Source organism: Eptesicus fuscus, chromosome 2 (genome assembly GCF_027574615.1).
Source record: "Eptesicus fuscus isolate TK198812 chromosome 2, DD_ASM_mEF_20220401, whole genome shotgun sequence".
Classification (NCBI taxonomy): domain Eukaryota; kingdom Metazoa; phylum Chordata; class Mammalia; order Chiroptera; family Vespertilionidae; genus Eptesicus; species Eptesicus fuscus.
The window spans coordinates 95,797,437-95,810,678 of NC_072474.1; the positions used below are offsets into that span (position 1 = coordinate 95,797,437).

At 39.1% G+C, this 13,242-nt stretch overlaps 1 protein-coding gene across 1 annotated transcript in view; it reads left to right on the forward strand.

Annotated features, from left to right (window-relative positions):
* Positions 1 to 13,242, forward strand: part of ARAP2 (ArfGAP with RhoGAP domain, ankyrin repeat and PH domain 2) — a 174,453-nt gene that overhangs the window by 73,578 nt on the left and 87,633 nt on the right. Inside the window, exons 10-12 of the mRNA XM_054729595.1 lie at positions 6,260 to 6,375; positions 8,960 to 9,159; positions 12,417 to 12,502. Of these exons, the coding sequence (XP_054585570.1) occupies positions 6,260 to 6,375; positions 8,960 to 9,159; positions 12,417 to 12,502 (402 nt within the window). The remainder of the gene's footprint in view (positions 1 to 6,259; positions 6,376 to 8,959; positions 9,160 to 12,416; positions 12,503 to 13,242) is intronic.

The window sequence follows — 13,242 nt, forward strand, 5'->3', positions numbered from 1 at the left end:
AACTTGTTGAATTAATGGTCATTTACAGCTGTTTTCTTGATGAGAGAGTTTATCTTTTAAAATATTTTTCTTTTAAAAATTTTCTCTATGAATTGTCTTTGTATTTTCTTTACTTATTTATTGGGATTTTGTCTTCTCTTAGAATTTCTTTAAACTCCTCATATAATATTAGTCTTCATTTTCTACAACTGCTTTTCTGAGCTACTGCGTACTTTTCATTCTTCAGTTATTTGTTGTATAGAAATTTTGTTTATGTGATTAAATTATTTTTGTATTAGTTCAAAGCCTATAGATTTTCTTTATTCTGGAAAAATAATTGTTTTTATAAATTTATTAATCTTGAAATAATATGGATGTTGAATGGAATTTCTGCCCATGAATGTAAGACAAAATTAAGATATTGGGCTCTGGTTTCCATTTGTTATGTCGTTGTGAAAGCCAATCTGCCATCTTTTTCTAATGAGTATTTTTGAATATCATGTTAATATTAGTGGGATCATAACAGCCAGATGTCTTGCTTGGTGGGTTTGCGTATCCATTTAGTGATAATTGTGGCATTGAGGTTTTAACTACATAAATTTACTTGATTAAACATTCTCAAATCAGGGTATAAAAAGAGGCTCTTTCCCCCCAGTCCCCCAGCATAATGTTCCCTGGTGTCTGGCGTGGGCCTGAAACTCTGATAGAATTTAAATAGACCTCATAGGGCTACGGGTTGTGTGGTGGAGAAAGAAGCAGCAGGAAGTAGGTGGTGGCCTCCGATTCTCTGGGTTCTGTATCTGGCCAAACTGTGCATCTGGTGTTTCCCAGGAAGCCTGGTGCCAATGTCATACAATGCCACATCTGTTTTCAACAAATGTCTAAGCATTACGTTCTTAAATGCCTGGCATGGAGACCTGGCATCCAGTATTTCTCAAAATAGGCTTTGAGATTACAGCGTATTTGGGGTTAATAGACTCTTCTTTATTTTTTCTACTTAGGAATCAAACTTTTATTTTGCAGTCTTCACTATATAGTTTTAAAATGTAGTTTCAAACAGATTTTGTTGTTTCAAATCTGTACAAATAACCCAGTATCTCGGTTAATACTTAACCATTAATTCTAATCTGGATGTTTAATATGGAGTCATTGGTGTGACTACTTTCAGTCATTCTAAATAAAATGGAAATGTTTTTATTGAAGACAAATTCTGGCTTTAGAACCCTCAAATGCAAGTATTGTCTGGATATATTAGACCCTCAATTTTATATTCATCAATTTTTATAATAATGCATATATGGTAGATATTGCTGTATTTTCAAAAATGAGAACATTGAGGTCTAGATAAACTAAATGACTCACCAGCAGCTAGTCGTACAGCGAGTGAGTGGCTCAGCCAGGGTTGTCCCCGAGGCCTGACCCCAGTGCCTCCTGGTCATCACCACTTTTGCAGTCATCCAGGCCTGCACTGCCAACCACGGCCGTTGCTACAGCTGTCCCGGTGGGGGATTCGTGCTTTCTGAGATTCCGCATTCTCTGACAGCAAATTAAATGTAAAATATCGCTTACTCCACAATCTGTGTTTAGCTTTATGTTTTCTAGATTAATATTCTAGGCATTTCATTTTTATGGTAGTGTGTGTGTGTGTGTGTGTGTGTGTGTGTGTGTGTGTGTGTGTTTTCAGTCCAGTTTATGGCATTTTAAGGGTTGGAAGTTTGGCTAGTTCCTGACTTGTGTCTATTTTTCAAAATGAGAATAGTGCTGAAATCAGATTGCAGTTAGTGGGTAATTTATTTTAAATTTTCTTGAACATCTAACATTCACATTCCATCACATTTGAAAAATCTACACATGCTTATTATTTTTATGCATGTATTCTCTGATAATTAGCTTTTTAACAGGTAATATCTTCAGTTGGCTTAAGCAGGTAGAAAATAACACTTGCTCACCAGAACTGTGTAGCACCTACTGCGTAGCAGGTGTTTATTCTTCTAAGCATTTTTAATGGTATGAATTTAATGCTCCCCACAGTGATGCAATAGCTACTACTGTTATCTCCATTTTACAAATGAGTGGACTTCATGAAGCAAGAGAGGTATCGCGTATCAAGCTGGTCTGGGTTTTGTCATTTGTCCAGTCAAGTGTCACTGCCTCTGGAAAGCCTCCTATGAACACAGTTCCTCTCTGGGCTGGATTCGGTGCTTCCCCTACCGGCATCTACGCACTTTTCTTCCAGTGCCTTTTGCAGTTCCCTCTCATTCTCGCCTTAGACCGAATCTTCTCCAAGGCGGGCAGCCTGTCTTAGGCTTTGGGGCTGACCCAGGACATAGCACACTTTTGGGCACTTGCTAAGTACTTCATACACGCTGTTTTGCCAGGACACATTTTCCCATTTTAAAAAAAGGGTATATCTGCTCTGCCTTCTTCACCGAATTCTTCAAGAAAGCGAATGAGGGTTCACGGCTGTCTGTCAGCTTCAGAGCATTGCACAAATAGCTACGCAGGCGACAGTGGAGTGCTCTGCCTGTGCTCAGGGAAGACTGATGCTTTCAAGCCTCTAGGTATTAATTAGCACAGGGGTTGGCACCCAGGACAAACGGGTTCTTGATAAAACCCAATGTGCCACTGAGTTCTGACCAGCCTCTTTTCACCACTCGTCCTAATGATTTCAAATGATTTTTGTGTGATTTGATCTTGTGCTTTTTTGGCTTTACAGAAAGAAAAGTGTTTATATCCTGATATGTAAATATTGCAGACTCATACTGTCTTGATTTCCACCACTGATCCCGCTCTCTAATTCAGTGTTTCTCAGTATTGGCGGCATGTGAGAATCACAGGCTTGTAGTTTTGCTTTGCTTTTTAAAATTATTATTTTTAAAATATATTTTTAAATTGATTTTAGAGAAGAAGGGAGTGGGAGAGAGAGAGAGAAACATCAGTGATGAGGGAGAATCATTGATCGGCTGCTGCCTGCACGCCCCACACTAGGAATCAAGCCTGCAACCCAGGCATGTGCCCTGACCAGGAATCGAACCGTGACCTCCTGGTTCATTGGTTAACGCTCAACCACTGAGCCACACCAGTCTGAAATTTTCTTTGTTTTTTAATGGAAGACTCTTAGACTCTGCTTTCCGACTCATGGGATCAGAATCTCAGGTGGAAGGGACACATCGACACGGTTAACTTCGATGAGCATCAAGGAATGAGATCTATTCTAAATATGTTCTAAATACTGTCTCAAAAGATGGCTTAATGTCACCACAGATACTTTTAATAAGAAACGCAGTTGTTTCTTATTTAATAGCTCTTAAGAGCACTGACATTTATCTTGTTCCCCTGCGGTACATTTCACAGTCCATTTGTGCTGGCGAGTTCAGTGGGTCCTCTAATTACTCCAAGCCATGTGGCCGTAGCAAGCGGCTGACAAATGGGTTGTAATTTTAGCGTTGCCGATCCTCACGTATTTTGTTTTTAACAGAACTTTCAGCGTTGTGAGTAGACCTCTCATGACTTGCTTGTAGAGAGGAAGGGCATCTATCCAGGCGGGAGCCTTGAAGAGGCCCATCCGTTTCCGTAAAGGTTGTCAGTCTTCCCATCTGCTGGTCTGATGGCTGAGTGTGCACTCTGCCCTTAGTAACCCGTGGTGCCTGCAGGCCAGACCCCCCCCGTCAGAAAACACAACCGGCAGCGATCTGATAGCCAGCTCTTGTCCAATGCTTCATTACTCACAACTGCTGGGAGGACATGCAGTTCAACAGTTTTATTCTGGAGTTATCCCTGTATCAAGCTGAGCCATCAGAAACCCTTTTCAAAAATACCTTCTCTTCTTACTACCCCTACTTTACTTCATTTTTAAAAGAGAGCTGCGTTTCCAGTCCATGCATTGGGGGTTTCTCGAACAGTTGCATTATCCAGCCGGTCCCATGCTATGATAATTGAGGATTTGCTTTTAATTTAATTAGTAAGTATAACACTGAAACAATGTGCTGAAACATTGATATGGAGCATGTTGGAAAAGTTTGATTCCCTTTCTTCTGTCTATATAGGTCACGTTAAACACTGATTTTTGTTAAGTGGGTTTACTGTACGAGGTAGAAGTATACCACATTCTTCTAATTATTTTACAACGCTTGGCATATCTCTACATCTTCTATATTATCAACTTAATTTTTAGCTTGTTTCTCCTAGCAAAAGGAGCCATTTGTTCTTTCATCAGAAAAAGAAAAGTTTTTTAATTGATGATTTATTGTATGAGTCATTTTCTTATCCTAACTAAAAACTTTTAAATTAAAAAACATAAGCCAAAGAACTTATATGCATATATCCATAACCCATGGACAGACAATAGTGGGGTGAAGGCCACGGGAGGGGGCGTGAGAAGGGTGGAGGGGGTCCATGGGGGGAAAAAGGGGAAATCTGTAATACTTTCAACAAGACAAATTTAAAAAATATATAAAATGAGACTTTCTGCAATTTGTAATGGAAAGTCTGGATACCTTTGCAAGTGCGGGGAAGATCTCTTATTTTATTTCACTTATTTTATGTCAGGAATGCATTAGTATCAAACTCCTGAAGGACAGCTCAGTTGTAGGGATTTATTTGTTTTAACAAATCTCCTGGCGTAGGCAGTGGAGAGCGGAGGCCACCAGGGAACGGGGTTCTTTCTGTTTGTTCACTCACTCTGACACCTCAGAGTCCAGGAATCTGTCCTCGGGCTCAGGCTAAAGTGGCTTCTGTGCATCCGGATGTTATTTCCCAGGAAGATGGAAAGGCAAGCCTTTCCCTCCATCTTCCTGCCCCAAGCCAGGAATTATTTATATTTTATTGACTAGAACTATGAGATATGGCCCTTCCCACCTGCAAGCAAAATGGGAAAATAGTGCTTTTAGTTTTGACCTGTGTCGCAGGAGAGACAAAGGGAAGAAGGCCGATGCATTGTTACTTGCACAGTCTCTGCCGGCAGTGCCCTTATCGGAGGTGGGCCGGTGTTTTCTGCAGTCTGCCTTTGTGATGGCTCCTTTTCCCAGCCATAATTTAGCTTAGGAATTCAAATCACAGCCATTCTGCATCTGTTCACATAGATTCTTTCTTTTCTTGAGGTACAGATTAATTATATTTTTAACGTGTTGAGCTTATTTATTTGATAAATCAAATTCCCAAGCCCTTCTGACTAGACAATATATTGTAACCCTTAATGTTTTGAAAATGCAGACTCTGTAGCTTTTTGAGCAATTTCTAATCTTGGTGAGACAAACCAAACATAGTGGCTGTAGGTGTTGAACAAAAGGCAGTTTTCAAACCAAAATAGCAATGGAAGAGCTTCTTCAGAATCTGACTGAAGAAAGAGGAATGTAATAAAATATTGGAAATGAGATAAAATTGTAAAATACCCTGAGTGGCCAGATTATTATGATCTCTGAACGCATAATAATCTGGCCACTCAGTATGTATGTATGTATGTATACATACACACACACACACACATACACACACACACATATACACACACATACATACACACATATATATGTTAGAGGCCCGGTGCATGGATGGGGTCCGGCCAGCCTGGCCAGGGGGAGGGGACATGGGGACATGGGTGGTTGGCCAGCCTGCCTGCTGGTCGAACTCCTGGTCGAGGGGACAATTTGCATATTAGCCTTATATTATATAGGATATACACTGAGTGGCCAGATTATTATGCATTCAGGGATCATAATAATCTGGCCACTCAGGGTAAGTAACGCATACGTTTGAGAGTAAATGAGAAGCAATGTGACAGGACAGAGGTGACATACAGTAGCACAGAGGAAGAGCAAAGAGATGGCTTGGGTTTCAGCCTCTTTCCACCACGGACAACTGCACTTTCCATGGAACCATCTTTCTGTGCCTTGACCTCCCCTTCTTTTTATATAAATAGTAACTATAGCAGCCTCACAGTGTCTTTGGCTCCCCCACCTAGGAAACTGCTGGGCACTTGGTAATAAAGCCAGGTGTGTGTAGCTCAAACATCTATGTTCTACTCAACTTGTGTTTCATGTGAAAGAAACCCGTACTTGCCTAATAGCCAGTTGTCAGGCTTAGAAGGGATCTTGTTATCATGTATTGAAAGTGACTACCTAAAATAAGACTATTCAATGCATTTTTTTATGAATTGTTTAATTCCATTCATATGTGTGTAGTCCAGTTTAGTAAGATGTATTGGGTTTTCGAGAATGTAATTGTACTTTTGAAATTCATATTTTTGTTTTATCATTTTTTTAAATATTTTTCTTCAAACTAGGATTTTAAGGGTGGACTTGGTATTACCATAATCCCGATGAACGTAGCCAATGTAAAGCAAGTGGACCGGACTATGAAACAATCTTTTGAAATAATCACGCCCTATAAGAGTTTTAGGTAAGCTGTACTTAAACATTTTGTGTCTGTACTACTGCAGGACAGCTTTGGGGAGCCACTTTTACATTGCTAGTGGCAATTTTATTTCTTGTAGGACACTTAGTAAAACAATGTTTTTACTTTGCATTCTGTTTAATTTCTTAGCCAGTCTTTGTAAACACCTTTGAAAGTGATTTGAATAATCACAAGACCTGCAGATACTAATTTCATGAAATTTGAGTTGTTTCTTTTCTTAAAACATCTTTGTCTTAGTGGACTTAGTACGTTCATTTTTGTTATCGACAAATATATGAAAACTTACTTCACATTTTGAAGGAATAAAGTAAAAAGGGAATATTACGTTGTCTTTAGGCTGTGTTGTTGTTTACCTTCTTTTAGCCTAATCAAGTATAGTCCCTCCTTTAAGATCAACCCCTAATTATAAATGTTCTGTAATGATTTCCTAAAAGGAGCTCCAGTTTAAAATGATGCTGACTTTAATGGATCTCCTGGCATTTGCTGATTAAATATTTTAGTGCTTTGTTATTTATCTTGTATTATGGTATTCTAGTAATTGTTCATTATCACAGTGAAACTCAATATATGTTCTTCATATGTGTCAGAATACTCTATAATGACTCCCGAGCTTTAGTACACAGAAGAAGCCTAAGTCGGTATCTGCTGAGTTCAGCCACATTAATTCATTTGTCACAAATAATCAACATACCACAGGGTAATATAAAGGTCAGAGGCAATTGTCAAAGTTCTTTAAGGACTAACAATTACTTATCAATTTCAAAAATACAAGTCTAGTACTCCGTTTATCTGTCAAAATATGTCTGCTGGCTCCAATTTTAGTAACTATCAAAAGATGTAAGGAATAATAAGCTTTATTTTCACATATGCAGACTCATGCTTCAACTGAAAATGTAGACATTGACTGAGCTGTTTTTACTCACAACATGCTGACACCAAATCTATGGGGTTTTCCTCATACCAATCAATTCTCCAACTCTCTGGACACCAATCAGGTGTTCTCCAATTCAGTTCTACTCTGCCATACCAGAATGAGCATCAGACCCCACAGGCTTATGGCTCAGTCCTACAAGGCTGTCCTCCAGATACCAGTTGCAAGTATTGGGTCCCTGGGTACCCACACTTCTGTGCACATTGACTATAAAATGGGGTTCCCCTGACTCCTTTTCCCCCAGGTTTGATAAACTGCTAGCATTGTTCACAGAACTTAGGGAAACAGTTTAATTACTATTACCAGTTTATTATAAGAAATACAACCCTGGAAAGGCCAGATGGGCGAGCTGCATAGGGCAGGGCACAAGGGATTAGTGGTACAGAGCTTCTATGCCCTCTCTGGATGTACCACCCTCCTCAGAACCTTGTTGTTTAGGGGTTTTTATGGAGATTTCATTCCAAAGGTGTGACTGATCAAATCTTTGGCCACTGGTGATTAACACAATTGCTAGTCCCTCCTCCTTCCCAGAGGTCAAGGGGTGGGGCTGGTTGAAAGTTCCAGCTTGAATCAAATGTTGGTATTTCTGGTGTCCAGCTCCAGTCTAGACTCCCAGCCACAAGTTATCATATTAGCATATATAAGACACGTTTATCATTGCAATGGTTTTAGAGCTATGTAGCAGTAAAGATCAAATATCTATTTTCCATTGAACCATATTGGCTGTGACCAATCTCTATATAGAAAGAGAAATCACTAAGAAATGTATAACTATTATAGTGATGATGGCATCATAAAGAACTTCAACAAAAATCCACGCAGGCCACTCAGTTTTCTTCCTGATTGTGTAAAATATGCTAGTAATCTATATTTTCATTGTATTTCAAACCATTTTCTTCTTCAGAACAGAAAATGGTAATGCGAAGCATTGTTCTGTGGGTCATTGACTGAGTATGGCACATTTCTGGGCACATGATAGGTACTCGGTAAATGTTTCTTAAAGGAGTTTAAGAAACTGATGTTTAATGTTTTTATTCTTTCACTGAGGCACCCAATAGACACTAAGATTTAGAATAAATCAAAACATGGCTAAAAATGAGTTAGAATTCTGTTGAATAGTAATCACTAAAAACTTTTGATTTCTCAGTTTCTTAAAGCCATCTGTACATTCTTTAAATGACATAAGAATCTATTTTTAGTACTAAAAAATTTAAAATTTCTGGTGGGTAGTTTGGTAGTTTAGTTTCAGACTACCCTGGCATTCTTTCTTGGGGAAATAATCCTATAAATCTGAAACGCTGACAGTCTCTCGATTATTATATAACCACTACTTAGGAAACAGGGCCTCTCATTTAATCTCTTGACATAACAAGGCAATTTTTATATCCTGGTCAGAAAAATATATGTGTTAATTTTGCTTCAAGATATATAAAGGAAGTCATAAGCAGTGTGAAAAATTAAAGAAAAAAATAGATTTCTAAATTAGATAATTAACAGAAGAGGCTATCCAACTGCCTGTAAGGCATATTTTTTCAGCTGCTGTTTAACGTGTGAGTGAAATGAACATGCAAACTGGACATACCGCTTAATTGGCCTTTACCAGGGAGATCAATAATGCAGAAACGCTAATTGTTTCAGCTTTGTAGCCGAGTCTGAAAAGGAGAAACAAGAGTGGATTGAAGCTGTGCAGCAATCGATAGCAGAAACTCTCTCTGATTATGAAGTAGCTGAGAAGATTTGGTTCAATGAGTCCAACAGGAGCTGTGCAGATTGCAAAGCCCCGGATCCGGACTGGGCATCCATCAATCTCTGCGTCGTCATCTGCAAGAAGTGTGCAGGTAATTAGTGAGAAGTTATGCTCATCACTGTCTGGTGGCAGAGTGGCACTGGATGCTCTTTATTGTCATATGTAATGTATCCCAGCTAATGGTTGTGGAAAATAAAAACAGAGGAAGCTTATTACATTTAAATCAATTTTAGAAATGCGATTCTGAATTTCTCTTATGCATGGCTTAGGTATCAAAATTGATTTTTAAGCATGTAATCATTTTTTGTGCCTGCTGGCCCATGTATGGATTGTAAAAAGACAGCGCCGGCATTTTTAGATTTTAGGTTGAATGTGTTTCAGAACACACGCTGAACGCCTTGCTCTTTGTATGGTTTGTCCTTTTTCCTTCGGTTGTATTTTATAAATCCTATTTTTCACATCAACGTTGTTCAGAGCTCTAAACTTGGTATACCAGGTCCGGTACCTCTTCTAGTGAGGGTTTTTATACAGAAGCGTTTTCCAAGTGTAGTGAAATTTATGAAAGCAACCGGTGCCATGACTGGTTTTCCTGTTGTAGCCTTACACCTTACAGACTGCTAGCTCATTGCATTGGGAGCTCACACAGTGTCCAAGTGAATGCAGGCAGTGGACCCCAGCTTAGGGGTGAAGTCATGGAGATCTTGGAGGAAGTTAGCCCCAACCCAAGCTTGACTGCATCTTTTTTGCTCTACCAGGTACTGTGCTGGGCCTAGGAATTAAAAAGATGTAGAAGGCATGGAATTGCCTGCAGCAGCATATCAATAGTGATTTTATAATAGAGGAGGATAAGGGCGAGAGTAGAGTACAGGTTTCATTGAGTGACAAGGAGGAGAAGCACCTAAGTCAGCTGGAGCCAAGACAAGAACAGTTGCTTTAAACCCTTAATACTCTCAGTGCTACCACATTTCTCATCACCACAGGATAGATTTCCCAAACAGCTAATTAAACAACATCAATAGCAGCAACAAAGAGCATCCATTAATCCTCCTCCACTTTGCATATGTTCCTTTCCAGTCTCAGGAAGACATAGCCTTTGTGTTGTCCAAGGCTGTTCTTTCTACCTATGCTCCCTTTCTTTCCTTTCTTCCCACTCTCTACGGAGCTCTTCAACTATGGCTCCTTCTGTTTCACTATATAAACCAGCCTTAGTCTGTCCTGTTAACACAGCCTTCTGAAAAAGTAACCACTCCCTCCTGTGTATAAATCTTTGTCCCTTTTTTCTTTAATAGACAAATGCTTTGAAGAGTGGTCATCTGCATGGGTTTTCTTCATTTCCTTAACTTGCTAGTTTTTCTTTAACATCTCTAATCAGTCTTCTTTTCTCTCTATTCCAGTAAAAATATTCTCTCCCCACATTTACCAATGTATTCTACCTCTCCATGTCTGTGTGGTCAGTTCCAGTCTTTATTGTCTTCTGCGATATTTAACAATCTGACGCTTTATGACTTCCCATCCTCCCTCAACTTCCAGGAGACCATTTCCTCGTTGTGTGCTCTTTCTACTCCGTCATCCTTTCTCGGGCTATTTTTCCTCTGCCTGCTCCTGAAGTAGGTGTGTTCCCTGGGGTTGCATGCTCTGCTGTCTTCCACTGGATGTTCCTGAGGGGTGATTTTTATCATTGGAATTCGGCACTCATTTTTATGCCGATGACTCTGTTGGAAACCACACTCTTATACAGGCGTCCTCAAACTACCGCCCGCGGGCCACATGCGGGTGTTTTTGCCATTTTGTTTTTTTTTTTACTTCAAAATAAGATATGTACAGTGTGCATAGGAATTTGTTCATAGTTTTTTTTTTTTAAACTATAGTCCGGCCCTCCAACGGTCTGAGGGACAGTGAACTGGCCCCCTGTTTAAAAAGTTTGAGGAACCCTGCATATTTACATACTAGAACCTCTTCTTAGGTTTGCCCAAGATCCCTCAAAAATAACATATTAAAAATGGAGCTCTCATTGATGGCCAGCTCATTACATAAAACTGCACTTCCTCCTATATTCCAAATCCTGGTCGAAACAGTCATGCCCACCTACCGTAAAGCTTAAAATTCCAGAGATCCTCCTGACCCTTCCCCTTTCCTCGAAGGCCACCGGGTCCCATCATTTTCATCTTTGCAGTATTTCTAAATCTGCCCTCCACTTTATTTCTCTTTCTGTTGCCTTAATGCAGATTCTGTCCTTTTTTGTCTAGGCTACTCTGTCCAATTCTCCCTATTTGGTTATCCGTTTGATCCCAGTTGCTTTTAGGTATTCTTTATAAATGCAAACCTGTGCAAATTCCTGCCCTGGGAGTTCTAGGGCTTTGTGTTCTGAGTAGTTTCCATCTCAAAGACCAGAGGAAAGGAACCTTTTTAAGGTAGAGAGAGGAACTCTTTCATGTTTTAAGGAAGAAGGTTCTTAAGATCAAAGGTGATGTCTTGTGTACCTTTTCCCTTCTCAGGAGCTTAGACAGTAAAGCATCTGAATATGCCTGGGTGCCCAGTAATGACTGAATGTTGATTTATACAGCAGAATTGAACTGATAATAATAGAATGCTGGGCTGTTACTCTCTACCATGCATTCAATAGTAGAATGAAGAATCCACTGAAGCCCGCTGGAGTGGCTAAGTGGTTGAGTGTAGGCCTTTGAACCAGGAGATCACGGTTCAATTCCTGGTCAGGGTACATGTCTTGGGTTGTGGGCTTGATCGCTAGTGTGGGGTGTGTGGGAGGCAGCGATGGGTGATTCTCTCTCATCATCGATGTTTCTATCTTTCTTCCTTTCCCTTCATCTCTGAAATTAATAGAAATATATATTTTTAAAAAATCCATTGAAGACTAAGTACCCATTTATTAGAGTTGTAGCTAGTTTTTTGAAGAGTAAAGGGATATCTGTTTTCACATACATGTAATTTACACAGACCCATTATAAAATATTTTCAGTGACCTACTATTTCTAGTTAATTACCAAGCGATGCAAAAATTAGATATGTATGCATATACATACATACATGCATGCACACACATGTACACACATGCACATACACATCCATACACACCTTTAAGAGTATAGTTTTATGCCAGTACAGGATGGTGATGAAGGTGATTACTGTTAACTTCACTGTGGTTGGTTATGATTTCTGTATAAACACCATCACTACTCCTGGGTAGAAATAGACATCAGTGTATTTTCAGTTGAAAAAGATATAAACACACACATCCATGCACACATAACACTGTTTTAAAAAGGTAAATACATTTGCATATGAATTAAAATAGAATGCAACTGTTGTGTTTTTTTTTTTTTACTTTAGGACAACATAGATCTTTAGGACCAAAAGATTCCAAGGTTAGAAGTCTAAAGATGGATGCAAGCATTTGGAGTAATGAACTCATCGAGGTAAGTCCGTTCTTACTGTGGTGGTGGTGGTGGTGGTGAGCAGAGGTCTGGGAGGAGAGATGCCAGTTAGGAGGTTACATTAGGAACTCCTTGATCAGCTTCTTACCACATTAGAGAAATGGCTTATTGTTTTATCTCAATTATTTGATAGTAGCAACTTTCTACTTTAACTTTCATAATGCTTCCTAAGTGAGATAGTTGTTTTAAAAATAAAGAAGAACAAGGATCTTTAATTGTAATAACTATTTTTAAGGGCTTGGCAGCTCTTCCATTAAGCCAGAATTTACTTTCTTTTTAACCCAGCATGGATATAATATTAGAAAAGTGATGAAAACATTGGGCAAAATTTGCCATTCTTTATCTTGGCCATGCTGTGTCATTAACTGCCATTATGTCTAACTTGCTGTCTCCCAATTTCATTTTCTGCTTCGTTTCAGCACCACTCTCAGCCACGTTAGTCCACCTACTCAGCCATTTTAAATGAATCTGTCTCAATGTGAGCTTCAAAAAATAATCATGCTTTGGCTGCAATTTGTGTGGCTTGCAATTTCCTTCCTCGCTAATCTTTTACTGTTATTAAGAGCAGCTAGACTGTATTTAAAATAGAAATCGTGTCTGCTTTCACACTCCATCTTCCTGAAAAAGTTGGATCTTTCTTGTATTTTTGCATATTTTATACTAAGTTATGCTTTCATTTATCATGTGAGTCAGTTTTCTGCAGATTTAAGTAATATTTTAGG